This window comes from Motacilla alba, chromosome 7 (genome assembly GCF_015832195.1).
Source record: "Motacilla alba alba isolate MOTALB_02 chromosome 7, Motacilla_alba_V1.0_pri, whole genome shotgun sequence".
Taxonomy (NCBI): Eukaryota; Metazoa; Chordata; class Aves; order Passeriformes; family Motacillidae; genus Motacilla; species Motacilla alba.
The window spans coordinates 35,525,022-35,551,943 of NC_052022.1; the positions used below are offsets into that span (position 1 = coordinate 35,525,022).

The window sequence follows — 26,922 nt, forward strand, 5'->3', positions numbered from 1 at the left end:
CTAACACCAGCAACACCATCCCTTTTGTATGCCTCTATTCAGCTTCAACCTCTTTTTACTTCTCCTTATTAACACAGCAGAGCACAGTGCTTATTAAGCCTGATTTTTCTTTCTTGGATGTAGGCCCTAGTATGATTTAGAAATAACCTTAATGTGGTATTTGTAATTCTAGCATTTACCTCTTCCCATTATTTCCAATATGATGTTACTGCATTCTTGGCTCAGGACGAGCTTATGTAATGCTTTAAAACACCAGGAAAAAGCTCCAATGAGACCTCATTCCTATTGAATAAATGATGGGACATGAGCAGAGCACAGGATATTTGAATATCCTTTAAACATCACCAAAACCAATTAAAATTAAGCTCTATAAAGCAAAACTAAACCTCTGGGGAGGCAGACTGTCTGATTTCCCTGCAAAGCCATCCCCATCACACTGAAATCCAGACACCCCTTTAGCACACAGCCAGAATATCCCTTCTCAGACACAGAATCACAGAATGGTTTGGGTTGGAAGGGACCTGAAAGATCATCCAGTTCCAACCCCCTGCCATTGGCAGTTCCAGTTCCACTATCCCAGGTTGCTCCAAGCCCCATCCAACCTGGCCTTGGATGCTTCCAGGGATCCAGGGGCAGCCACAGCTGCTTGGGGCACCCTGTGCCAGGGCATCACCGTCCTCATAGGGAAGAATTTTTTCCCAATGCCCAATCTAACCCTGCTCTCTTTCAGTTTCACTCCATCTCCCATTGTCCTGTCATTCCTGGCCCTTGTAGAGTCTCTCTCCATCTCTCTTGTCAGCTCCATCAGGCACTGGAAGGCCACAATTAGGTAATCCTAAATCCTTCTCTTCTCCAGGATGAACCATCCCAATTCTCCCAGCCTTTCCTCACAGCAGAGATGCTCCATCCCTCAATCATGCCAGTGACCTCCTCTGAACTGGCTCCAACAGCTCCATGCCCTTCCCGTGCTGGGACAGGGATTAAGCCCAAACCACCCCCTGCCACTCCTGCGCAAACAGAAACCTCACCTCGGGTGCCAAGGGACAACGAACTGCTGGACAGGCAACGGAGCCAACGCCATTATTGACCCTGATAACATCCCTCCCACTGTTTGTCTGCAGGCAGCAGCGTCCCTGTCCTCATGCGCAGGCTGACAGGGCCACCAGGCACCCCGCTGGAATACACAGCCGCTCTCCAACGTTGGATAACAATGCAGTGCTCTGTAAAATTGTTCATTTCCTCACACATTCATCATCACCAAAGCCCACCTCAGCTGTACTCTGTGCACAACTTTTATTCTCTCCAAAGCGTGTATTTTCATAATGATAGTGCTCACGTACCACTTAACAGTATATTTTCATTTGGCCCCAGCCTCCCTCTGAGCAGTAATTTATTGCTGCTTGTCACTAGCTGCTACTGAGAGTAATATACACACCGGGTTTATTCAGTACGTTTGGTATTTCTGGCTTGACTCTTCCTCACACAGACAATACTACCTAAGCCCAGAGACTCACAAATCACAACAGCCAAGCGTCTGGGCCTTCCAGCTGCACTTTGCCTTGCACTTCCCACCTTTTTTCCTGCCAGAGCTAAAAACTTCCATTTATTCCTTCTTTTGTAACCGAGTGGAGAGCCTAATGCAGTCTGAGTGCTCTGGGAGCTGCAGGTGTACAGGGAACCCCTGCGTGGCCGATGAAAATGTGACAGAAGTACGCAGGGATGCCTCGGGGGCCTGCCCGTGCTGACATAATTGCTGATTCAATATTACCAGGGGGGGCCAGGGCTTGTGCTGCAAATTAACTGCAGAGCTCTCTACGTGCAAAGCACTGCCGTCCCAGTGCTGCAGCTAAACCCTGCCGGGGTGCACAGGGGCACAGCAGAGATTGTAACCAGCTAAAGGCCACATGTTCAGTGTTACCTGCGAGCCGCAGGCCAGCGGGAAAACAAACAAAGCTCTTTTGCAAGGAGCATCAGGAAATCTGGAGGCCCACAGGGGGATAAAAGCTCCCTTTAGGGAGACAAATAGAAAATAAATAAAGAAAAGCATCATTTTGCTATTGGCAAATGATTTTTTTACCTCAGATTTGCTAAATGAGTGTTTTGCCTCTGCCCGTGCGGAAGCTGTGAGAGAGGACTTGGGGACTTTCCACAGATGAAACTCCTGTCAGTGCTCCTGCAAAACATTAATGGTCCTTACCGCACCACCTTCCACTGCGAAGAGGTACTGCCTTAGTTGGCCCTCATTTCTCACCTGTGCACCAAGCTGGTTTCCCACCGCGGAACACTCTGTATGTGTGCGTGTGTGTGCGCACACATGTACCTCTGTGTGGGTGCGGTGCACCCGTGTCAATGCACACAGATGCACGAGTGTATGCGCGTCTGCGTGTGCCTCACGTCGCGCACACCCGCTCGCCCACACGTGGCCCACACAACAGCACGGGCCATCCTCACCCTCCGGGGCACCTCACCCCCGCTGTCGCACCCCGAGGACACGCGAGTGTCCCAAAACACACGTGCCCGCCGCCCGACCCCGCCACCGCCGCCTCCCTCCATTCCCCGCCCCGCCCGGGCCGCCCCCTCCCGCTCCCGCCCCCGTGCGCCCAAATCCCGCCGGGCCGCCGCCGCTCGTCCTTTCCTGCGCCCTCCTGCACCCACCGACGGCGCCATGGCCGCGCGGCAGCAGCTCGGTAACGTGGGGCGGCCGATGGCCGCGGGGAGGGTGGCCCTGAGGGCTGGGGGGTGCCCTGCCGCTGCCGCAATGGCCGCCGGCCCGGCCCGGCTCGGCTCGGCTCGGCAAGGCGGCCCCGGAAGGCGCCTCAGCTCCGGTTCCCGCGCGGGGTGCCGAGGGCGGGCAGGCGCTGTTGGCGTCCCCCGGGCCGGCTGTCCCTCGCTCCCGGGGCACGGCTCGGCGAGCGGGAAGGCGCTGAGGCGATCGGGCCCGCGCTCTGAGGAGCCCGCCCTGAGGCCGTGGCCTCGCCTGAGGGGCGGCTTCCCCTGAGGAGAACCGCGGGGCGGTGGTGCTGCTCCCCTTACGCTCCCCAGGCACCTGACAGCGCATAAACTCCTAAACTACGCAACTTGTAAAAGCTTCTCTGGCTTAATCCTGTTGTTTTCTCTCTTCCGCCGTTAAAACTGAAACACTCGTGCTCTTCCCGCCTGCCAGCTTTACTCAGCGTCTCTGACAAGACCAACCTGGTGGAATTTGCGAAGAGCCTGAATGCGCTTGGCCTGGGTTTGATTGCCTCCGGAGGAACGGCCAAGTCCCTGAGGGATGCTGGCTTGCCGGTCAGGTACACACACTGCCCTGTACATCACCACCAAAAATGCTCTTTTGGGCCCTGAGGTTGCTAAAATTGCCTTTTCTCTGAACAAAAATGAGTGAAAACTGGTCTGAAAGAAGTATTCCCTTCAAAAACAACAACAAAAAAAAGAAAACCCTGCCCCAGCGCAAACTTCAGACCCTTTTTGTCTACAGATCTGTTGGCTGAGGCTGAGGAGCCTTACTGTGAGGAGCTTTTTGTTGGGTTTCCTTGTCTGCCTTGATCCAGCTTTATTTCTATGGGACAGTCTGTTACCTTGATGTTTGTAATCTGTCCTGAGTGCTGCTCCTCACAGCCAGGTGAAAGCTGATCTTTGCCTGGTCCTGGGACAGCACGGATGTGTCAGGGACATGTTGAAGCTCGCTGGAGTTCACTAGTCACAAATAATTTTTCCAGCACAATCACTTAATGCAGATGGAGCCTTTAAGTGTTGTGCATCCGCTGTTGGAAAAAGGTCACGTACAGTCACTGGCTGTTTTAGCCCATGATTCTGGGGAAATTTGTTCTGGTTTCTTCCATGCTGTGATTAAAAAAAAAACCAAAAAACAGCTCTGGCCAAATAAAAATGGGTTTCAGTGCAGTGATGAAAAAAATACCAATTATTTGGCAGGACAGGTGACTGTGACTCCGTTTTTGCTCCCTGTGAATGCAGTGGTTGGCCCCTGGGTCACATCAGCACGAATCTATGTCACCTTCAGAGCTCACTGTTACCCAGCCCTTGGTTGTGTCTCTCCCTCTTATTTCCTTGGCTGTGCTGTCAGTGAAGCCTGAAGCGAAGGATGCTGGCATTTCCCCTTCCCTCTTTGTTATTACCACCCTAACAGTCACAAGGAGTGGTGAAACTAAGCTGGGAGGAAGAGCATCTCCACATGGCCTTCCATTTTGACTTGGGGTTTGCTTATCTTGGTTATCCCAGTGTATTCAAGCTGTACTGCTTAGCTGGGTGTGACCCAGGAACTGTTTCCACCCATGGCAAAGGCAGTTGTTGCCCCTTTGGCGTAGGGGGGTTTTGTAGTGAAATCTGTACGTTTTCTTTGGTTTGGGTCACTCAGCCTCTAGATAAAGTCAGCATGGCACATCTGTTTTCTTCTTGGGCAGAGATGTCTCGGACCTGACAGGCTTCCCTGAGATGCTGGGTGGGCGTGTGAAAACCCTTCATCCTGCAGTCCATGCTGGTATGTTTGTGCTAATACATCTTTCACTCCAAAGAGGGCAGGGAGGGTGGGAAGGAGGAGGTGACAGATGCCTTTTTTAGGGGTTGTATGGAAGAACCGAGTAACAAGAACAGATTTGGTCCAGGAGCGGAAGGAGAGGTGAAAAGCCACGGGGTGGAGAAGTGCAGGGTGGCTGAATTACCTCCTTGTTGCAATGCTGGCATCTCTGCAGTTAGCAAAGCTCTCTCCCTGGGGCTATGAGTAACAGAACTTCTCTGTAAACGCCTCTGCAGAGTCAGCTGCACAGAGTTTAACCTGGGGGTGGGTCTGGTGTGCAGCACAAGGAACAGCGTAGCCTTTAGGGGTGATTCTTGCATGCTCTGATGTTCTCTGACTCCTCTTCAGCAGGGAGGATCTCTGATACCTGGTCTGCCTGCACATTAATCCATCTGCTCTTTCATCTCCTGTTGCTGTGCTTGAGGTACCTCAAGTGGGACCTGTTGCCCATCGTACGTGAGGGCTGGAGACAATGTCCCCTGACCCTGAACACAGGACTGTGCTGCTCCTCACGCTGTGCCAGCCTGTCACCCTCATGTTTCTCTGAACTCCTAGACCCCAGCAGCCACCTGCACTGCTCATCCTCTCTTGCTTCCCTTGTCTCCTAGGGCAGGTGCCCGTCTTCTCTCCCCTGAAGTCCTTGATGATGGTTTCAGTGTGTTAAGGGTAGCAGCCGAGTGCTTAGAAAGCATTTTGTTGAGGTTGCTGGTTGGTATTTGGAGTACTGTAGGATTTAGCATTCCACCTGCCAGCATGGAATTTGAACAGCCAAAGACTGTAAAGTGGAATAAAGGAGCAGGGGCTGAGGGTGCTGTCAGAACTAAAATTAAAAAGTTAAGATAGAAAGGCTCAGGACAAAAGCACGATGTGAAGGGGGATGTTGAATTGAAATTTTAATTAAAAAATTAAAAACTAAATGGTGATTTAGTTCTTTTTTAAATGAAGATCCACTGTTTTTTGCAACTAGGCATCTTGGCTCGCAATATTCCAGAGGATAATGCTGATATGAAGAAGCAGGATTTCAGCCTTGTAAGGTAAATGTTGGGGGATGTGATGCAATCCATCAGTAATCAAAAACCAACAGCAGAGCCCAGTCAACACCAAGGAAGGGGAGCAGTAGGAATTGTAACCTTTACACACCAGCAGATCTGCAGTGTCCTTTCTTTGCCCTGGCAGAACATGCTCTGTATTTAAAAACATCATTTTCTACAGGACCCGCTTCGCCACTTGTAGTAAGAGAAAGCTGAAACAAGAAAGTTAAGTTGTGGTTTCCACAGGGAACTCAGAGGTCTGAATTTCTGCTGTTTCCCTGGAAGTTTTGACACGTTACACTCAGTCAGTGTAGGGCCACGTTACACGTGTTGCAGAGTGGAGTTCAGTACTTTTGAAGCTGGCTCATCCTCCCTCAGGTTGGTTCCACGTGTCTGATCAGATGGCAATTCCCGATTTTGAAATGCTTGCTTAGTAAATATACCCTTTGATATTTGCATAATGTTTACTGAGTTTCAGCACATAAATAAAGAATAGACACGGAAAATGGGTCAGGAACACTGCGTTTGTTCAGACAGAGAACACACAGATAAGAGACAGAAAACCTAAACTTTGAGAGCCATCTTGGGAGCAAGTGAGCTGCATCCAGAAGCTGAAGTAACAAAGCTTGTGCGCTAATGTACCAAAGTTTGGGGTTTTTTTTTTGGTTTTTGTCAGAATGTGTTTACTTAGTTCAGTCACACAGGGCAGCTGGGGGCTGTATGTAACTAACTGGTGTTAACATCCAACTACTGCTTGTGAATAACCAGTTGTACATCAGGAGTAGCTCCTGGTGCAGAAGCAAATGGCTGAGCTGGACATAGCAAATTGTAGGTGTAGCCAGGGTGGGAGGTACAGTACTACTGTGGGCCAGAATGCATCTGGAGTTTTAAAATTACTTCTAGAAACTGATGGATGGATTTCTGGGCTGAATTTGAAAACCTGAAATTTAAAACCACGGGAATCCTCTTAGATGGCTCAGCAGTGGTGGCTCTTCAGAGCATGCTGCATATTAAAGCAGGCTCTGCTGAATTGCAGGGGGAATAACGTGCCCTTACATCAGTGACTTATGGTGCACTTGCATCCAGACTGGTAATTTGGATTCAGGTTCTCTTGCAAAAAGCAGAAGTAGCTGATCCTCAGCAGGACTGCCTTTGCGTAGTTGCATAAAATTTGCATATCCAAGTCAGTGAAGGAGAGCCTGATACTGTCTTGGTTTGCACAAATAAAAGTGTCAGCAGCGTTAAAGTCCACAGGTTGCTCATGGTTTGCAGCAGGTCAGGAGCATGAATGGGTCAGGGGGAAGGGGGCATCACAAACACAAGAGACAATGAAAGACATTGTCGGAAATTTAGAGACACGGGGGGTTCTGAAAGCCATACTGGAAGCTTATCATCCCTTCCGCTGGAGTTCACAGGGAGTGGGAACAAAGGAATATTGTAAGTTGGATGCAAGGGTACTCATCACAGCAGTTCTGTGCCACGCTGAGCACGCCTTGGAGTTCTTTACCTTCATGTACTCAGATCAAGAGAGTAAATTAATTCTCTTGGATTAAAAACCCTGTTTGTGAAGGTCAGAACAAATCCCTCCTTTCACTGCAGTTCCTGTGGCTCTGGTAAGATGGGACAGGCAAGTTATTACATCATGCTTGCTGGAATACAGACCTGCTTCTAGATCAGATGGAAAAACTAATTCCAGTAAGGTCCAGTCTTAGCTTGACAGGGAAAAGTCGATTTTCTCCCTCGCTTTCATGTGCTACAGAAACTTTATGGCATTTGGGCTGCACACTCAGGTTTCTTATATTGTTGGTATTTTTAAAAGTCCAGAAGGTGACATGTAGGTCATTTTTTGCTCTTGGAAAAGTTGTGGAAAATTAGATTGATTGTACTTCGTTTGCAATGGATCTTTCTTGGGTGCTTACACTCTTTGGAGAATTGGTGGATGCACATTTTCAGTATTGCTGAGAGCCCATTTGGAAGTCCTTTGAAATGGCTCAGGTTGGGCACCAAAATAACTAAACATTTATATTCAGGCACATGTGTTTAAAGAAGCTCTTCCTTCAGTCTGGTTGCTGTAAGCTGTGGCTCTTACATTGTTTGGTCCCTGATCTGAGATACAAGACCATAAAATCACCGGTGATATCTTGTGCTTGCCAAGCCCAGTTTGGCACTTTTATTTCTTGCTGAGTAACCCAGTTTTCCCCCTCAATTCTCAGAGTTGTAGTGTGCAACCTGTACCCCTTTGTGAAGACCGTGTCTTCTCCCGGTGTGACTGTACAGGATGCAGTGGAAAAGATTGATATTGGTAAGTTGAAGGGAGAGCAAATCTGCTTTCCGGACAAACTCTGTGCTTCTGAACTCTGAGTGGTCTCAGCTCTTCTCTTTTTGTTTGGTGGTCTTTGCACACCTGTAAAGGGAGTCTGCTCAAGGGCTCAGGAGCTGCAAGGAGCAGGCTGAAGGCATAGTTGGGTAAGCCTCGTTGCTTTTAAGCAATTAAAGTGTCCGTAACAGGCTGGCAAGGCATGCTGCATGTGGGGCAAGTCATGCACTGCCCTGGAGAAGGAGCCTGAGGGCTAGGAAAGGCCAGGTGGACCATGCTTCCTGCTGAACATGGAGAGCAGACTAAACCTCTTTTACAGCCTGACACTGTAATAGAAATTTAAAAAAAACATCAGCTTTGGAGAGCAGAGCTGAGCCACTGGAAGTGCTCTGAGGATGAGTGAGAACTTCACTGCAGGAAGCCATTAGAAGGAAAGGGGCTGGTCTGAATATGTGGGAGAGTGCTCGGGACCTGATCTGGGAAGCATGGACACCTGCTTTGGACATAAGCACGTTTTCTCTTGCTGCTAGTTATTAACCCCAAAGGCTTGCTGTGCCTTCACTGCAGCATCTCTGCTTGGCAGCCTGTGAACAGCACAGGCACAGTTCTGTGCCATGCGCTTGGACTGGGATTGGATTTTCTTGCAGTAGTTTAGTCCAAATGATGCCCAGCAGAGCTCTCTATTAAATGTTTTATGGAGTAATACTTGCTCTGCATGAAGCAGTGCCAGCCTCTGCTTTTCCTTTGCAGCAGCCTAGTATCTTGTATGATTTAAAGAGTTGCAATAGCAGTGCAGTCACACTGAAGGGAGAAGTGTGGCATTTTATCTCACACAGAGGACCTGGGCAAGATTCATTATTATTTGCAGAGACATTTGGGAATCTCTGCTGTGTGGCAGCGTGAAAGCAAATCTTTCTGCAGACCCAGTGTGCAGAGGATGGTGGGTGAGCCATGTGTGGGGACAGCCATCTTCTTTCTTTGGGATGTGGCTGTGCTGTTGGTAGACATTCTTCCTCCAGTGTCTTAGGTTGGAAATTTCAAACCAAGACACCCAGTTGCTTATCACGTCCTGTTCCTGCAGCTCTGCCAGGGTCTGTCAAGCCCAGTCAGTGTGCACCTTCACCAGCAGATTGAGTTAAATCCACCAGCCTTGAGCACTGGGAAGAGCACTCTCACCCCTCTCTGTGCTGGAGAGGGGACACACATTCATCTGGCACAAAGGAGCGATGGTGCACATCCCTTCCTGGTGGTGCTGTGTCCCGGAGGGAAGTGCTCCACGGCCGTGCCCCTCTCTTGCAGGGGGAGTGGCCTTGCTGCGGGCAGCTGCCAAGAACCACGCCCGTGTGACAGTGGTGTGTGACCCTGCAGACTACGCTGCGGTAGCTAAAGAGATGGCAGCGTCCAGGGACAAAGACACTGCCATGGAAACCCGGCGGCTGCTGGCACTCAAGGTTGGTCACGTCTTCCTGCCATGAAGGGCGGGGCCAGGCTCCTGTAGAAAACACCAAATCTTCTGAAAGGTGATGTTTCTAAGTTGACAGGTGTCCCCCGTTGTGTCCCCAGGCCTTCACCCATACTGCTCAGTACGATGCAGCCATCTCTGACTACTTCAGGAAGGAGTACAGCAAGGGAGTGGCGCAGCTGCCGCTGAGGTACGGCATGAATCCTCACCAGAGTCCCGCGCAGCTCTACACCACGAGCCCCAGACTGCCCCTGACAGGTGAGGCCCCGGCTCTGCTGGCCTGGAGGGAGCTCTGGGATAGCTGGGAATGGAGGTGCTTGGACAGCTCTTTGAAACTGAAAGACCATCTTGTACCTTAGTCCAGGGGATGGCCAGCAGTGTCTTCACAGCTGCTTTATGACTGAGTGGCACTAACTTTGCAGTTAAAAGTTGAGCTGGATGAGACAGGAAAGCTGCACTGTTGAGCCCCACAAGGCCAATTGCAGCTCCATGTTCTCTGTTGCTGGAGGATTGTGTGTCCAAGGTGCCTTGAACAGATTTATGTAGTTTACTTTATGCATTCTATTAGATCCTGATTTTGCAAAGGAAAACCTCATCATCCTTTTAAGATGCTTTTCTACTTGCAAGTTTCTTTGTTTAGTATCTTCCCCATTTTTTTGTGTCACTATTTACTCTGCCTAGAAACCAAGCTATTTTTCTCTAGGTTTGATTCTTTTTTTTTTTTGTCTTTCTTTCTTTGATGGATTTGAGCAGGGGGGGTATTACCTTGGGTTTGTAGAATGCTGCTTCTGCTGATGGTGGCAGCAGGAAGGGATACTAGTTCCACTTGCAAATTTGGCATGAGTCTGGTGTATCTCTGTGCCATTTTACAAGGGTGTGCCACTTGCCACAGCATTGCTGTAGCGAAGGAAAACCCTGTTTTGGAGGGAAAGTCTGGCTACTCTTGTTCTTGAGACTGCTTTCAATGTGTGTAGGATTGTCCTGCTGAATAAGCAGGGAAGCTTTGTGTCGCAGCATTTTCCCCATTTCAGCTCTGGGACCTCTTTGGAAGCTTCTCCATTCCTGCACTGGAGGTCGATTTGCTTGCAAGTCTGCTTCCCAGTATGGCAGCAGAGCTATGCTATGCTCACTCCTCCTGAATCTGGATTATTGTTGAAGTGCTCTTTTGTCCTCCAGTCTCCTGAAATGCTCACAGTGCTGCCATGTCAGTACAAGCAGTTCTTCTCTCAGGGCCAGAGCAAAACGTTTTGAGAGCAGACCTTTAAATGGCCTTTACTCTTGGTGTGGATTTCTGGGCACTCCACCAGTTGCTGAGGAGCCAGGGTCATTGAACAAGAGCAGTTTGTAGGGATTTCAGTGCTCTCTGGGGAGATCCTTTGTGCTGGCTCTGCAGGCTCTGGGGAGTGGGCTTTGCCTGCTTTAACTGCTCCATGTGCTGTGTTTCCAGTGGTGAATGGCTCCCCCGGCTTCATCAACCTCTGCGATGCCCTCAATGCCTGGCAGCTGGTGAAGGAGCTCAAGCAGGCGCTGGGCATTCCGGCCGCAGCCTCCTTCAAGCACGTCAGCCCCGCAGGTAGGCTGGGCCCTGCTCCCCGGCCCCGGCTGCGGGCAGGTCCCGGGCCGGGCGCCGGCAGCTGCAGTGCCCTGGCTCGTGTTTCCCACTAGGTGCTGCTGTTGGAGTTCCGCTCAGCGAGGAGGAGGCCCAAGTGTGCATGGTGCACGACATGCACAAGAGCCTGACGCCCTTGGCCTCTGCCTACGCCCGGAGCAGAGGTGAGGGCTCCAAATAACCGCAGCAAAACTGTCCAGAGAGCTGAGCTCGGGGCTCAGCACCTGAGCAGCATCCTCAGCTCTTGCCCTGCTCTTCCCTGTGCACCACACTCCTCCTCCAGAGGGGTTTTCTCCATAAGGGTCTTCCTGACTGCCTGTCAGGAGTTGTTTTCCAAGAGAGCAGCCTTTGTGTACCATTTCAAAGAGCTAAAACCACTTTGGATTCTGTTCCTTGGTGAATATAGGAGACCTGTAAGAGGATATATTTTTAAATTTAAATTTGTACGCACACACACACATATATATACATATATATATATGGGACTTTGACTAAAGATTCTAGATAAACAGCAGTGCTGGTAGCACACTCAGCTTTGGGGTACTCAGGAATATTTAACTTGAGTGGAGATGTTTCTGTCTGGTATTTGATGGGGTTTTTTTTAGTGCTTTTGTACTGCAGAGCTCACCAAAAAAAGCTAAAAAAGTGAACAAAACCAGCTTCCTCTGCTTAGCTGAGATACTTTGCTACATCTCTCATTTTCCATGGCATTCCTAGAAAATCTGCACAGATTACAAAAATCAAGGCAGACTTGATAAGGAAAGCAGCACGTTGGCTTGGGTTCATTTTTCACAGACCTTCTTTGCATGTTGCTTTCACAAAACCATTGCATGATTGCTAGAAAAATAAACCCTTAGAAAGGCAGGGACAGAAGAATTGACCTTGCTGAGTAGTGGAGCATTTGTGATGGGAATTGATTTCACCTTAGCTATGCCATTAAATAGGAAATACTTATTTTAAGACAAAAGAAGAAAAAATTTGCCACATTTCTGGATCTGCTTTCTTGCAGGAAAAGCCAGGTGGGAGCATAGACATCTAAAAGCTTTCCTCTTTTTCCAACTATCTCCCATCTAAAATCTTTCTGTGTGATCCTTGCCTCTCCTTGTCCTCCTGCCACCAAGGGTACAGCTGGGCTGCTTGCAGTGCTGCAGGTAGTCATTACAGAGTTAGAGCTTTGACAGAGGCAGTGAAGAAGGAAGAATATCTGAACTGTGGGAATATATAAAGGTCCATGTGTTTGAGGTAGGATTTTTCATCCTTGTTGCTTTTATGGCCTCTTTTTTGGTTATTTTTGCTGTGGGATTGAATTCTTAGCTCTCACAACAGTTGACTGGACTGTAGGAGTGGAGAGTTTTCTTTGTCTGATGCTGAAGTTCGACAAATGAGTAAAATCAGGATTTTTCAGGTGCTGATCGGATGTCCTCTTTTGGTGACTTCATTGCCCTGTCTGATGTCTGTGATGTGGCTACTGCCAAGATCATCTCCAGAGAGGTCAGTGACAGCAGCAGATCATCCCAGGGTTTCAAGGAGAGTCATTTCAGATGCTGCCATTGGTTTCTAACAGACTTTTTGTTGGAAATGGACCATTTTACCAGCAGGACTTTTACAGGGCCATTTGTGTCATCCTCTGATCTGGAGTGCAGAATTTACACCAGTCTTTTGATGCAGTTGGTTTTTTTTCCATACCAGTTAGCAGCTGGCTGTGTGCTGGAGCCTGTGAAACAGCAGAGCTGGCAATGCTGCTTTCCACGAGATGATTGCAGACCTCTGGAAAGGAGCCCTGGTTAGGCTGTCACAAGGTTGAGCAGCTGTCATGGGATAAAAGAAGGACTGGGATGCTGATGGCCAGCCCTTGCCCTAGGCAGGAATTTGGAAATAGGTTGCTACCTGCCACTTCCATGTAGGCTCAGCCACTTCCCAGGCTGTGCTTTTTCCTTAGCATCACTGAATCTTTTAGGCTTGGAGCAGCCTGTTCTAGTGGGAGGTGTCCTTGTCCACAACAGGAGGATGGAGTGAGGTGGCCCTTTCCAAACCAAACCATTCTGTGATTTTATGATGCCAAACAAATGGAGGAGCACATTCAGCTGGTTTGTGAGGGTAACATCTCGTACAGTGCTGCTGAAAATGAAAAAAAAAAACTCATCCACGCCATAAGGCACGAATGTGAAAGTTGTGTATTGCTTCACAGCACTGAGCAGTGTAAACTCTCAGTTTCCATGCTCTTAACAGCTCTTTTTCCACAGTTTTTGCCTCCTCAGGAGTGTCACTGTTGAAATAAGGATTTATTGGATTTTAAGCCACGTTTACTGTTAGGGCTGAGAAGTGGGGATGTCATGGTCAAGCTGTTTCCCCCTGGAGGAGGATATCAGTTATTAGTTCCATTCTGATTAGAGGGATGTGGGGTGCTTTTTACTATCTTCTGCAAGAGCTCACAATGCTCTGCTGTTTTTTGTTTCCAGGACTGAAGCCCATACTGTAACAGTGCTTTTGCTGTTGTAGGATACAGACAAACCCCAAGAGACGTGTGTCTTCTGTGCAGGAGATGGCTGGTGCAGCTTTCAGGCTTAGCCCCTGTTTCATTTTTCTCCTGTAGAAGCTGAAATCTCTCTGTGTTGCAGGTGTCTGATGGTGTGGTGGCTCCTGGCTATGAGGAAGAAGCTCTCAAAATCCTTTCCAAAAAGAAGAACGGTGCTTATTGTGTCCTCCAGGTTTGTACCCCTGCTCCAGTCAGGGATGAAGCTGGAAGCACAGACACTTTGGACCTGAGGTGACGCACTTTCACATGCTGCAGCCAGCATGCTTGTCAAGCAGTGTTAATATTCTGTGGTCAGGTCAGTGTCAGGTTGCCTTCCTGGTTCCTGCAGTGATTGTTGGGACTCCAGAATCACCCAGTTGTGGTGAACGTGACTCGTGGATCACACACTGCTGTCAGGTCCTATTTCCCCTGCCTCTGAGAGACAGATGAGCAGAGAACTTCACTGTAGCATCACAAAAAGAAAATCCTAGGCTTAGCTGAGGTTGCAATTGTAGTGTTGCTGCCAGGGGAGCTGGAGAAGATGGCTCAGGAGCTTCAGGCAGGAAAGAATGAAATTGCAGACAGTCTTGGCAGCTGATTACCTCCTGGAATTCAATTAACTTCACAAGGATGAGGTCACGTTGGTGAAGCCTGTATCTTCAGGGCTGAATGCAGAGCAGTGCTAAGGGAAGCTGGTCTAAAACATTGCAGTGGATTAGGAAAACCACATAAAGCATGTGCACCCTCCTGTTTAGAGCTGGTCACCTTAGTCTGGCTTGTTTCCTGTCTGAAACCTCAGCTAGGGTTCCCAGAATTCTGAGTAAGGCCATGCATGGGTGGATGTGAGTGCAGTGTCACAGTTCCAGTTGACCTGATCCCTGGGCTGGTGTGAATTCCAGCTTGCATGGAGATGTGCCCCAGGAGTGCAGCTCTGGAAAGAATCACGTTCACTGTTCTTGGATGCCACAGAGGGCTGGCAGTTGTAGCTTGAGGCGTGTAGGAAGCAGCTCCAAATATTCCTTCCTCTGGAAGGCTCTGTGTGTGCGTATGTTTTTCCCCTTCGTGTGAAAACTGGAAGCGTGTAGGTTTTGGTGTAAAAGTGCTTTATTGGGCTGTCTTTGGCTTTCAGATGGATCCCCACTACGAGCCCGACGACCTGGAGGTGCGAACCCTCTATGGCCTGAACCTGATGCAGAAGAGGAACAACGCGGTCATCGACCGGTCGCTGTTCAAGAACATTGTCACCAAGAACAAAAACGTGAGTGTGGGAGATAAATGAGCTTGAAGACACACGGAGTGTATGAACTGCTGTGCCTTCATCAGGGAGTTTACCACTGGGCAATTTCAAGAGCTCCTAAATTATTTTAATGAGGTTTAACTGGCTCTTAGTAAACAATGCAGTAGACTTTCTGGACCTAATATACTTGAGTAAATCAAGATAGCTTTCCTTTGTTTTGATTCCTTGGATAAATAAGAGGAGCTGGAGTTTTCCCATTATCTCAGACTACCACAATGTTTGTAAATACTCTTTGTAAACAAGAAGCTACCGTGTGCAGTTTTTTATGGTGAGACAGCCATGTACTAAGGATCCATCACATCTCCTGACTCATTGTTTACCTCACCCTTTTGTGTGCATGCTATTGTATAAACTCTGGCCTGGCTGCTATTGCTCAGCAATTGGAGCCCACATCACCAGAAAGTTTTCAGTGATTTCTTTGTCTCTGTTATTTTAATAAGAATGAGATCAGACATTCATGAGCACACAATTAGTCATGGGCTCAGAAGCAAGTTCAGATATTGAGGTAACAAAAATAGTATTCCTAAATTAGGAACGGAACTTAAAAATAATACAGGTTTTGGGAGCTGTTCTAATTGTCGTGGTCCTGGTTTTTGCCTGTGAGCACATCTGATGACAGTCAATGCAGGGGAGTTTTCAGGCTGAAGGCCCCACCGAGACTGAGTCTTACCCCGGAGAGTTGGGAGATCAGCTGCCAAACCAATCCCTCATGGGTTTTAATCCGAACAAAATTAGCTGGTAATTGACCAAACCGGGGTATTCTTGGCTCCCCTGTTTCCCCTGTGTGTGGTTCAGGGGCTGTGCTGGCTGGGGTGCAGCGTGGCTGTCAGGGTGGTGCTGACCCCGCTGCTCTGTTCCAGCTGCCCGAGGCTGCTGTCCGGGACCTGATCGTGGCCAGCATCGCTGTCAAGTACACCCAGTCCAACTCGGTCTGCTACGCCAAGGATGGCCAGGTAGGGAGCTGCAGAGGGCTTCCCCACCCCCTGCTCACAGGCAGCCCTGGAAAACCCTCCTGCACAGCTGAACAGCGCCAGAGGAGCTGCCCTGCACGCTGCCGCGCAGAGCAGTTGCTTCTCAAGGGGCTGCTTCAAAACCTTGCTGCCATTTTTTTGTGGTCACAGCAGGGCTGGCTCTTTGGTTGGTGGGATTGTAAAAGCTCTTACGTGCTTCTGCACTGTGGCCTTGAGTCATTTCTGTCTAACTGCTCTGTTCTTTCACATCATTTTTCTCAGGGAGTGTTGTAGTCGTTGTAGAGCCTTAGGAAATTACAGTAGGTTTCTCAGCTGGATTCTGACTGTCCAAATGCTTCTTTGTTTTCACTTTTTCCTTCATAAAGATGGGATAGGCTTTCTTCTTTTCACCCCTTTGGGGTTATAAAAATCTTCACCCTGATTGTGTTTTTTAAAAAAGCTGAAGATGGATGTTGGAATTTTTAGGGACATTATCAAATGTATAATTGAGATTATGAATCATGTGGTCACACAGTGGTTTTGGGCTAGAAAGGACCTTAAAGCCCATCTCATTCCACCCCCTGCCATGGGCATGGACACCTTCCACTATCCCAGGTTGCTCCAAGCCCCATCCAGCCTGGTGTGGAACAATTCCAGGGATGCAGGGGCACCCTGTGTTAGGCATCACCACCCTCACAGGGAAGAATTTCTTTCTAATACCTAACCTAAAGTTCTCCTCTTTCAGTTGGAATCTTGAATTTTAAAAAAGTCTCTTCTTTCCAAGTCATCACTGGGTGTTCAGCCAACTTATCTAAAAGTTGGTGTAAAGGTATTGAAAGTTGTATTGTTGCCCAGCAGACCATTCTTGTAATGGTTCTGTTTAGCTGGCTCTTTGCTCTCTGTGGAAATTTTTCAGTAGGTCTGGATTAGTACAGAAGAATACAGAGAATCTTTTTGAGCTTTGGTACATCATAAATCAGCAAAATGGATCAAAGAGTGAACCCTACAGGTAGAGACTGAGACTGAGCTGCAGGGCTCTGCCTGCACTGGCACTGATGTGTGTCAGCTTGTTGGTACAGCCTGCAAAGGCTGCAGTGCTGTCTCACAGGACTTCCTGGGGTCCTGTGCTGTGTGATTCCTCAGGTGGTGACTCTGGAGAGCCACCATTTGTCTTTTATTCTGCTTTATGTTGGGTTTCTTCTTTTCCTTTTAAATGATTTTCTACACTCAGCAGTGTTAGGTCGCATAGCCCCAGAACAAAGGCGTCCCTGTCTTTGCTCCTTTCCCCTCACCACAGCAGCAACTTCCAATTTCCCCAGTGCTTTTGCAAGGCTGGGCTGAGCGTGGTGCTGCAGATGTTTCCAGAGTGTGTGTGGTAATGGATGTACCATATGGAAGGGAGAGGGCAGGAGGGAGCAGGGAGAATCCCTGGGCAGGCAGGGATTCAGCTGGCTGGGCTGCAGAGGGGGCTTGCAGATTTTCATGTGGAAAACACCTTCCACATTGCTGCACTCCGTCTGCTCCTCCAGGATCTGACCTGGATTGGGCTACATAAGCCAAGCCTGGGAAGTCCAGCTTGCTTTCTAGGGGTTATTTCAGCCTCACAGCATCCCTAAGAAATGGGGATGCTTAGGAGAACTCTGGTGTATGAGACATCAGCCCATCCAGCAAGGTAGCTGTGTTAGTAGATCCCAGGAAGGTGTGGAGTGGGAAGCATTTCTGGACCTGGGTGTCACTCCATGTGCAGGAAGCCAGCTGCCACTAATTGCAATAAACGCTTCCACTTGTTCTGGCTGACTTTCAGCTTGTACCACGTTGATTTACTCTTGCTTTAATGACACCATCATGTTTTAAATTAGCAATTTAAAATTATTCTTTCTTTATTCTCTGTACAGAAGCATAAAACAAACCTGCTAATTTACCTTATGCTTTCCCAGTGACTTCCCTGTTTTGTTTGTCTTCCCAACAGGTCAAGTCCTTTATTAGATTCTTTTATTTCCAAGTGTCTTTAGGGTTTTTGTTTCCATTCGTTATCCAGGGTAAATCTGAGCAAACCCAGACCAGTCTGGATCATTTTGCAAGAATCCTTTGGGCATTATCCATCTCATCCACTCTGTGCTGTTGCACAGCATTCCAGCCATGGAGTGTGTTTGACTCTCCTGTGAACCAAAGTGTTTTTAGTCAAGTAATTCTTAATTCTCACCCAATCTTTTTCCTATTAAGAAAATAGATCTTTTTTTTTTTTTTCTGCTCACCCTGTGCTGCTGTCTCCTTTCACTGCTCACACTTAATAGGCTCTGCTTAAGCACTTTTGGATTCCCAGGAGATTAGGTTCTGAAAGAAACAGAATTAATTTTTGTGTAGGAAAGGGGGGAATGGCTCCTTAGTGGAGGATTTTGAAGGTTTGGCTGTGGTTTTGGGGGAGGGAAGGGCACCACGTGGGGCAGGGAGTGATGAGGTGTAGGAAGAAGGATTTTACAAAGTGAAAAAGGCAGGGAATAGGTACAAGCCAGTGTGAGGGGAGATGCAGGTACAAGTCTAGAGGTTGTGTTACCAAGCAGAAAAGCTAAAACCTACTGATTTCTCTTCTTTAGACCAGAAATTCCAGGCTGGATTGAGGAAATCTTCCCCAGCAGTGTTCCATCAAAACCTGTGCTTTTAAAAAAGGCCAAACAATGGCTTGAACCAGTGTTACAGATAAACCTCTGCAGATGTGGGGATGCTTGTGAAGAATTTACAGGCTGCATCACTTTGATCAACTGAAGTACAAAGTCCCTGCCATTTTGGAGTTGTTGAATACAAGACAAAATTTAGTTACCGATCTCTTGACAAAATTTAGGTCACAAGAAAAGTGAAATACTTTGAGGGGTTCACAGAGGAAAGGAAAAGGCCTTTTTAGAAAGGTTCTTGGATGCTGACAGAGCACCCTATTCCATCACAGGAGTGCCAGGCCCCAGCTCACAAGGACACGATGAAGACTGAGACACCATTCTGGCTGGGAAAGGACACAGGGCATCCCAAGTATTACAATTTTGGGGATGTTTCCTGGTATTTTGGCCCCTGCTAGCAGCAGTCAGTCTGGGGTACTCTCCAACATTTGCATCCCCAGCTAAAAAGGCCTGCCTTAGCCTGGCCTTGCTAGTCCCGCTCTGAAGGGCTGCGTGGCAGTTCCTGGTGTGCTGTGGGACACAGCCAGCCCTCTCCTTGGTGCAGGGAGGGAGGATAAACCTCTGTGGAGGTGATAACACACCAGTGTGCAGCTGCTGTCGAGCTCCTTTGGGTCCAGGGTCCCGTGGAAGTGGAAGTGGGTGGGTTGAGAGCAGAGGTTGGACATCAGCAGTGTTTGTCGGGGGCAAGGTGCCACTAAACTGTAAGAAAGTTTGTGTCTGTTCAGTGTTTGTGGTACCAGCAATATCCCTGTGGGTTTATGACACACTGGTGACTTCAGTTATGGCTGAGCAGATTATATAAATCTGATAGCAGCCCAAGCTTCCCAAGCCTTTCATTTGCTCCTTGGGGGGAACAGGATCCAGCAGAATGTTTTATGGTTCTGGTAAGAGGTGAAGTCACTGTGTCCTGATGAATGGGAAGACAAATGAGTCATTCCTTTGAGGGCAGCCTGCAGCTTATGGCTTTACCATGTGTCCCAGTCTGAGCTGGGAACTCTGAGGCACTGGCCAGCACCTGGAGCCCCAGCACTGTGTCCCTGGAGAACAGCTCAGCTGTGGCTGAGCAGGAAATGATGGGAGAGACTTGTTTCCTGTCAGCTCTCCAGAGTGGAATGGCAGGAGTTCTCCGTAGGAAGCAGGACCCACAGGATGGACAAAAGTTACCAGCCCAGCTCTGCCATGCCTGGTGGCTGGGTCTGGCTGCAGAAGCTGAGCCAGTGCTGTATTTTCATGGCAGCTTCCTTGACATAAAACCACTGTGTGGGTTTTGCTTATCAGTTAGAGATCAAGCACAAGTGCTGTTAAATCGGGTTAGCAGCAGCTATTTCAGAAAGCCTGGGTTCTGGCAGATGGCAGCATGGGAGATGTCTGGTAGCTCCAGGGCCTTGACAATTCATGGATGTATTGGTGGCACTGACCAGCATTCCTGTGTGAGCAGTGGGTTTACTTCCTGATCAGCCTTGCCAGACAAACTGCCCCTCATCCTCTGCACCTCTCAGCTGTGGTTAAGCTCTGCGTGCCTGACTCAGCAGAGAGACCATGGTCTTTGGGTGACCTGGGCTCAGGCATTGACACTCTGACTGAAGTGGCCCTTTCCAGAAGAGGCAGGAAGCCGTAATTGTGTCACTCTCCTGAGGTTAAGGCTTTGACTGATGGCCGGGGCTGTGTTCTTTAGAAGCATGAAGGAACATCGGTGTTTGAGCGTGACTCTCAGCTCCAAAGAGCTGCAGGAGTTCGCAGTGCCAGTGTAACCAATCTCAGGATCAGGAGTGCAGGCATTCCCCCGCTCATCACCTACACCTTCTGTGCTTGGAGCAGCTAAACTGGGGGAGGTCAGGGCTGCAGCTGTGGCTCTGATGCCAGTGCGTTGTGCTGCAGGTGATCGGCATCGGCGCGGGGCAGCAGTCGCGCATCCACTGCACGCGCCTGGCCGGGGACAAGGCCAACAACTGGTGGCTGCGGCACCACCCGCGCGTGCTGGCCATGCGGTTCAAGGCGGGCGTGAAGAGGGCCGAGATCTCCAACGCCATCGACCAGTACGTCACCGACACCATCGGAGAGGTGAGGGCTGCCGCGGCGTCCCCTGCAGCACAGCTCCTGCCAGACCAGCTCTTGGAGCAGGACTTACCGCTGGTGTGTGTCGTAAGGGGGGGCTCCAGAGCTGGGGTGTCCCGGGCCCGGGATGGTGATCCATCCCCCAAGGTCACTGACTGCACCCACAGCCCCGGGAGCTGGAGCCTCAGGGAGCAGCTTGGCTTCTTCAGCTCCTGGTTCTTCCCAGCAGCGAGGATGGGTTAAAGGTCCAGCTGATGTTCCAGTTCTCCCTGCCTTGTCAGTGGCACCTTCTCACACAGAGCTGTTTGTTTGTGTGGCACTTTGGATTCTCAGAATCCGAATTCTGACCTTCCCGTTACGGGCCATAGTGAGACAACAAAATACTATGTCCTTTTTAAGTATCAAAAGCCAGGAGCTGGATTAGGGACCTTGTGAATCACCTTGTGAGCAGTTGCTTGTTTAAAGGGGCAAGAACTGGATCAGTTGCTGTTTCAGAAGGTGAATCATAAATTGAGCTGCTGTTGGTCACGGGTTAAGTCATCTACCAGATGCCTGCTGGCATTCGTGGAGCAGCACACTGCAGGCAGAGCATCTTGGAATTCAGGGGGGAGAAAAGGAATCCCTCAGGTCCTGTGGTGAGGAGAGGGAAGGAGTTAAAAGGATGCAGAAATAGCTGATGGTGGTGGTGTGTTTTAAACCCTCCGGTATGAAGTTCCCAGCAGCAGAGTCATGGAGCAGAAATCCCGGGATCAGAGGGAGGCCATCACTCATCCCCCTGGCAGGGAGCTGGGGGAGCTGTGTGCTCTGGGGCTGAGCTGGCTTCTCGTGCCTGCAGGATGAGGACCTGGTGAAGTGGCAGGCCTTGTTTGAAGAGGTGCCCAAGCAGCTGACAGAAGCAGAGAAGAAGCAATGGATTGCCAAGCTGTCTGCTGTGTCCCTCAGCTCCGATGCCTTCTTCCCTTTTAGGGATAACGTTGACAGAGCCAAGCGGGTAAGGCTGAGGCAGGGCCAGGAGGCTGGGGTTGGCTCCAGGAGGCTGGGGTTGGCTCCAGGAGGCTGGGGTGGCTCCAGGAGGCTGGGGTGGCTCCAGGGCAATGGCTGTGCAGCCCGAGCTTGTCCTTTTCATTCTGCGTGCACTGCTGAGCAAAATCCCTGCACTAGGATAGCACATCCTGGGAAGGATGTTCCCGGTGGTTACAGCTCTCACTGGACAGTAATTATCCAGTCATTGCTCAGTTTGTGGATTTCGGATGAATAGAGGATTAAAGTTTATTAAACTATTTAGGAATATCAAGCCAAGGCCTGTCCCTTCCAGAGGAACCAGTTTAGATTCTCTCTGAGCAGCAGAGAGAACTTCCTGCTCCCTTAAGGAGCATCTCTGGGACTGGAAGCCTTTGTTCAGTGGGATGTGGATGAAGGACTGGGACTGCCATCTCCTTCTGAGGGGGATTTTGGGTTTCCATCCTCTGATCCGTGCCCTCCTCCCTGTGTGTGTGCAGAGCGGAGTGCAGTTCATCGCCGCCCCGTCGGGCTCGGCTGCTGACGACGTCGTGATCGAGGCCTGCAACGAGCTGGGGATCACCCTCATCCACACCAACCTCCGTCTGTTCCACCACTGAGCCCCCTCTGGGCACGGCCTCACCAGCAGCCGAGTGTCACTGCTGTAACTGGGAGGCTCCTGCAGCCTGTGCTTAGCAAGAGCTGGTCACTCTGGGAAGAGGCCTTTCCCCGTGTTCAGGGAGAAGATAGAGGTACAGCCTGGCTTCCAGTGTAGAAAATCAGTCTCTTTTGCAAATAAACATACAGGTGTTAGCTACCTGCTGTCTGTGTGGTCCCTGTCACCCAAATTCTGTGTCCTCAGGAAAAAGCTTTATTTTTGAGGTAGGTTTTATGGTGCAGACTCTACTGATGGCATGTGGGATGGTGTGAAAGCCTGGCTTCTGCTCAGCTTCTCATGGAACTGCTCAAGACCTGCATTGTCCTGAACTAAGTTGAGTTGGTGGGAGTTTTTTGAGTCAGCAGGTACTTCTAATCCATTACCCTCTTCCCTGGGAGGAGAGGGGAGCAGCTCCTTTGCACTCTGGGGTTTGGTGCTCTGAGTCCTGCCCTACACTCTGCTTTGGCAGTGCTGCATTGCTTTCTCCAAGGTAGAAGCCCCACTGACAGGCCTGTCTCCTCACTGGGAGCAGAGCAGAGTTGACAGGCTGAAGTGTCTGGAGCCACTGCCCTTCTCTGCTGGCTGCAGTTTGCATTAAGCAGATTTGAACCCAAGTCTGGGAAAAAGCAAAGTGAAAATCTGGAGCGCAGTGAGGGAAGTGCAGGATGAACCCAGACACATTGTTGCTGGCAATCGCTGTTGCCTGTTCCAAAGGGATTTTCTCTTTTTGGTTCCATTTTATAAAATCTGTTCAGTTTTGCCCAGGAGCAGCCCGGAGTTTTTCAATGAACACTTCTGTGGGCTCAGCTGGTGCAGAGCAGGGAGTCTGCACATGTGCCCTTGGCTCAAGCAGGGCTGCCCAGGTGGGAGAAGCACCTGGGAGAGGGGAAATCTGGGGTGTGCTGCCGACTTGCTGTGACTGTGGCCGTGGCTTTTGTTTTACCTGATTGTCTGATCCAGACTGGTTCAAATGGAGCAAAGCAGAGACACCTCCTGGCTGAGTTATCTAAGGTACCATAATCCACACACTGGTTTTCCTTCAGCACTGTCGTTCATCTGCCCCTGCTCCAGCCTGAACAGAGCAGACTCCTCTCTTTTCTGATCTCTACAATGAATGATTTTGTCTTTTCTGATCTCCACAATGGATTATTTCCAAGTGACTAGATGAGACAGGACAGGGTAGAGAACATTCTATTTCTTTGGCACAGATTAGGACAGCAATCCAAAATAAAAATTGTCCATTTCTTCCTGGCTGGCCCCTTTGCTGTGCTAACCCCAACCCTGGCCTCGGACTGTTTTCTGTGCTGTTGATTCCAGTAAATTGTCATTGCTTGGAGTTTTACTTGAAAAGTTGGGGTTTGGGACTCTTCCACAGAGTCCACCATGTCCCTTGCATGTCTTCTCTGTCCTGCTGCTGTGGCTGCAGCTGGCACAGACCCTGCTGTGAGGGTCTCCAGGGAATCCCTCTGTGCATCCTTTACCTGCATCTTCTGCGGCTCGGCTGAAACAGGCTGGCAGTAAGAATCTGGCAGCTCCTGTTCTGTGTATTGCCCTGATCCTTTGTTTGCTGTCCTTGGGGTGCTGTTTGTTTTACCGAAGGCAGTTAATAGGTACTGATCTTCCAGGTGAGCTCTGCAGGAGATAGGAAATGCCTCCCTCAGCTGATAGCTCTGTAGGAGCTGCCTGCTGTCTTACTCGTGCTGCATGACTTGCACTCATCATCTCAGCACCTGCAGAGGGATGGTTTTGCCTCCTGCGGTGCCCGTGGAGAGGTTAAAGGACAGGCAGGAGCTGTCAGAGGGGGGAAGTTGGATTGTTTAATGTCCCAAACAAGAGCTCTTGACGATCCTGCCTCACTTGAGTGGATAAAGGTTGATAAAAATCTCTGGTCTGGTTCCAAGCGTGAGGTGACTTCACAGGAATGTCTCTGGGGATGGCTTGTCCCCTGGGCTGCGGTGACAATTTCAACTAGCCTGGCACCTTCCCCCTGAAGGAAGCTACCCCTGAAGCTGTGGGAGGGATTGTAGGAAAGGGCTGTGGTGGTCTCAAGGTGTCCCTCCTGAGGTGTGCTGATCTGCTACTGCCTTGGATGTTTGCAGGGATTAAAAGCACACTGGGAGCTCTGCTTGGTGTCAGTTCCCAGAAGGAAGGGAATGTCCCTTCAGCTGATGTGTCCTGAGGAGCAGCTGCTGCCAGGCTGGGATTTGCACTGTCACCTGTGGCACCTTACCCCTGGCAGGTGCTGTGCTGGCAGGACAACAGCTCCCAAAATGTGGATGTGAACAGAGAGCAGGGAGGAATCATTCTGGGCCTTGGCAGCCAGTAACAGAGGGGTTTCATCTTCTTCTTCAGCCACCAAGGGACTTTTCCCTGGAGTAGAGAGCCCTGACTCTGGTTGTTCCTGGGCTCTACCCAAACCTGAGCAGACAAGCCCTGTGGAGATGTGCCTCCTGTGCCTCCTGTTCTGGAAAAGAACTGCCAAGGGCTTAAATTCTGCAGGGCTTGGCACAACTGTGAGCACCATGAGCTTTAAGGCGCAGACAAACCTCTACAGGGAGCTTGGGGAAAAGCACTGTTTAAATGATTTTATCTTGAAATGCTCCCTGTGGGCACGGGCAGTGTTTGCTGCTGGTACAGGAGATGTGGCAGAGGAGAGGAAATGGGCTCTGACTCCATTCAGTGTGTTGGTGAAGTGAATTATTTATTGACAAAGTAAAAGGATCATTGCAGAGTTGTTCTCTGGTCCAAAATGTGTAGTCCTCACTTGGGAAAACCCATCTGGTTTACTGGGAAATGACTCCTCTGTGTCTCTGTCTAGGCCAGTTTCAGTTCTCGGGTTTTTTCAGGGACATGTTTGGCTGTGGAGCACTGGTGGGGTAGGACTGACTGCTGCTGCACTCATCCTGCTCTCTGCAGAGGTTTGGGGTGCAATCCCTGCTGGCAGCTGCCACATGTCAAGAAGCCAAATGGAGTTTTCACGTGATGCTTTATTGGGTCCAGAGAATGGCAGTGACTGGAGCAGTACAGTGCGTGTGCAGCCGAGGGGAGGGGGCTCAGCAATCCTGACAGGACCTGGCCTGCTCTGCGTTTGCAAGGCTGGACAGGTCCTGGCAGAGCAAGCAAAGGGACTCACTGCTGGCTTGGTTCACTCTCATCCAAAGGGTTGTGAGGAGCATTTTGTTTACCTCCCTCCCCGCCATGAGGTAGAAGCACAGGAGACAAGAAAGGGGCCTGTGCCTGCAAGAGCCAGGCTTAGACCCAGCTGGTGCCTGTCTCCTGCTGGGTTTTGAAGCTTTAAACACATGGAAATTCACAGGTTTGGACCGTCTCACTAATTCTGGCACCTCGGCCACTGAAAGCTTATTGAATTCTAGGTCTGGAACCAGCTCTAGCTCAGTTCATGTGCAAAGCAGGGGCTGTTTGCCTTTCCCTCCCTTCCCCTGTTGCCCCAAAGCAAGCCTGTGCCTCCTGCCCGTGCCATACCTACCACTGTCTGCGCTCTACGGGGGCAGGGGTGCAGCTGGAAGCCTTTAATTAACAAACTGCTCTACCCATAGTCTCTGCAGGTTTACTTCACTCTTCTTGGGGATGTTTGTTCCATCTCGTGTCAAGGCAATGTTACTCCAGCTCTGAATCATCCCGCTCAGAATGATCCACCTCAGAATAATCCAGCTGAGAATAATCATCTTCATCCTAAATTCCACGGCAGCAAAGAGAATCACTTAAACTATTATGTCTGGTTTGTAAATCTTTTTATTAAAAGAGTTGGTTTTTTTTTTCTCTTCCACAGTAGTAAAGCTTTGGCACTTACAGTATAAAAATAATCACTGATCATAATTACACCAAATTCCTCTTTTGTCAACTGCATACTAAGTGTCTTCCATACATTTTATTCCCATATAAAAACACTTGAAGGTCAGGGGAACAAAACTGATAAATAACAGTATGAGATATAAAGATACAGCTAGAAAAATACTAGGATCATCAAGAAAGAATTAGGACTGTGCATATTTTAAATATCACAGTGATTGGATTTGCTGTTCCTATCTTATTGCTGGCTGCACGCTTATGTGAAAGCAGAAGTGTTTGGTGGACTTTCCTATCCCTAAACCTCAGTATCGTTGTACTCAAATGTTCTTGCGTAGCACGGGAACCTTGAATTTCTACACCCTCCCTCCCCATCAGTATTTTGATCCCCCACCAAATTTGTGATTTACAACCTCTCCCCCTCCTCCCTTTTTTTTTTTTTTCTTGCCCTCTTCAAATTTGAAAATATTGACTGGAATTCAACCCCTTGAGGAAAACCAAGACAATCGCTATCAATCATGAGAAAAGTCTGAAACACTCCAAGAGTGGCGCTTGGAGAAGCTGTGAGTTGAGCTTAAGCTGGGAAAACGGCTCCAGAGCAGGGGGCCATTCTCACTAGATGCAGTTTTGCTAGCATCACTCCAGTTTGGATGGTAATCGTGGCACATAGGGATTTACACTTTGGTTTGTCTGTTGCCATGGCCGCAAGCAGTCTCGCTCGATGTTACTTTCCCCGTGGATGTTGTGTGTCTGCCTGTACATCTAGGGGCATGAAACACTCAATGGGGCAGTTGACGTTCTGTCGGGAGGGAAGGAAATCAGTTAGAGCTCTGTCCTGGGCGTGCTTTGTGCTGGGAGCTGCCGGCAGCGCCCGGGGCTGTTTCCCAGCACAAAGCACACGGCTGGAAATCACTCCATGCACTACTGCCTCGGAGCATGCATCGAGGCCCTGCTGGGACCGTGTGTGTGGGGGGAGAGCTCAAGCAGGTCTGTGTGTACTGGGGGCTGCCATGCACTGCTGG

The 26,922-nt window shown here is 49.5% G+C and overlaps 3 protein-coding genes across 12 annotated transcripts in view; 1 reads left to right on the forward strand and 2 right to left on the reverse strand.

The window, feature by feature from the left end:
- The window catches only part of ABCA12 (ATP binding cassette subfamily A member 12), a 103,107-nt gene extending 100,595 nt beyond the window's left edge, over window positions 1-2,512 (reverse strand). For 2 of the 4 annotated variants that reach the window (XM_038142591.1, XM_038142590.1), the window contains exon 1: window positions 2,252-2,512. The gene's annotated coding sequence lies outside the window, so the exon portion shown is untranslated. Of the gene's footprint in view, window positions 1-1,028; window positions 2,174-2,251 lie in introns of all 4 variants that reach the window. The other 2 variants (XM_038142586.1, XM_038142589.1) reach the window with 2 other exon arrangements.
- A 36-nt stretch (window positions 2,513-2,548) lies between these two features.
- Window positions 2,549-22,252, forward strand: ATIC (5-aminoimidazole-4-carboxamide ribonucleotide formyltransferase/IMP cyclohydrolase). Its single transcript, XM_038142592.1, has 16 exons — window positions 2,549-2,687; window positions 3,164-3,290; window positions 4,419-4,495; window positions 5,499-5,565; window positions 7,776-7,864; window positions 9,179-9,330; window positions 9,443-9,599; window positions 10,789-10,914; window positions 11,007-11,114; window positions 12,356-12,441; window positions 13,569-13,658; window positions 14,595-14,723; window positions 15,623-15,715; window positions 20,260-20,442; window positions 21,272-21,427; window positions 21,936-22,252. The coding sequence occupies exons 1-16, from the start codon at window positions 2,666-2,668 to the stop codon at window positions 22,053-22,055; spliced, it is 1,782 nt and encodes a 593-aa protein (XP_037998520.1). The 5' UTR covers window positions 2,549-2,665; the 3' UTR covers window positions 22,056-22,252.
- Window positions 22,253-25,062: 2,810 nt separating this feature from the next.
- FN1 (fibronectin 1) overlaps window positions 25,063-26,922 on the reverse strand; it is a 51,971-nt gene continuing 50,111 nt past the window's right edge. For 6 of the 7 annotated variants that reach the window (XM_038142462.1, XM_038142461.1, XM_038142459.1 and 3 more), the window contains one exon: window positions 25,822-26,699. In XM_038142462.1, the coding sequence (XP_037998390.1) occupies window positions 26,625-26,699 (75 nt within the window). In that variant the 3' untranslated portion in view covers window positions 25,822-26,624. Of the gene's footprint in view, window positions 25,787-25,821; window positions 26,700-26,922 lie in introns of those variants that run through there. The other variant, XM_038142458.1, reaches the window with a different exon arrangement.

What these genes read in the sequence shown, in the direction of transcription:
- ATIC (XM_038142592.1), top strand. Translation starts at nt 2,666, where the DNA reads ATGGCCGCGCGGCAGCAGCTCG. An exon ending in TCATCCTGCAGTCCATGCTG is followed by an intron (nt 4,496 to 5,498) that starts GTATGTTTGTGC and finishes TTTTGCAACTAG; the next exon opens with GCATCTTGGCTCGCAATATT. An exon ending in CAGGATTTCAGCCTTGTAAG is followed by an intron (nt 5,566 to 7,775) that starts GTAAATGTTGGG and finishes CTCAATTCTCAG; the next exon opens with AGTTGTAGTGTGCAACCTGT.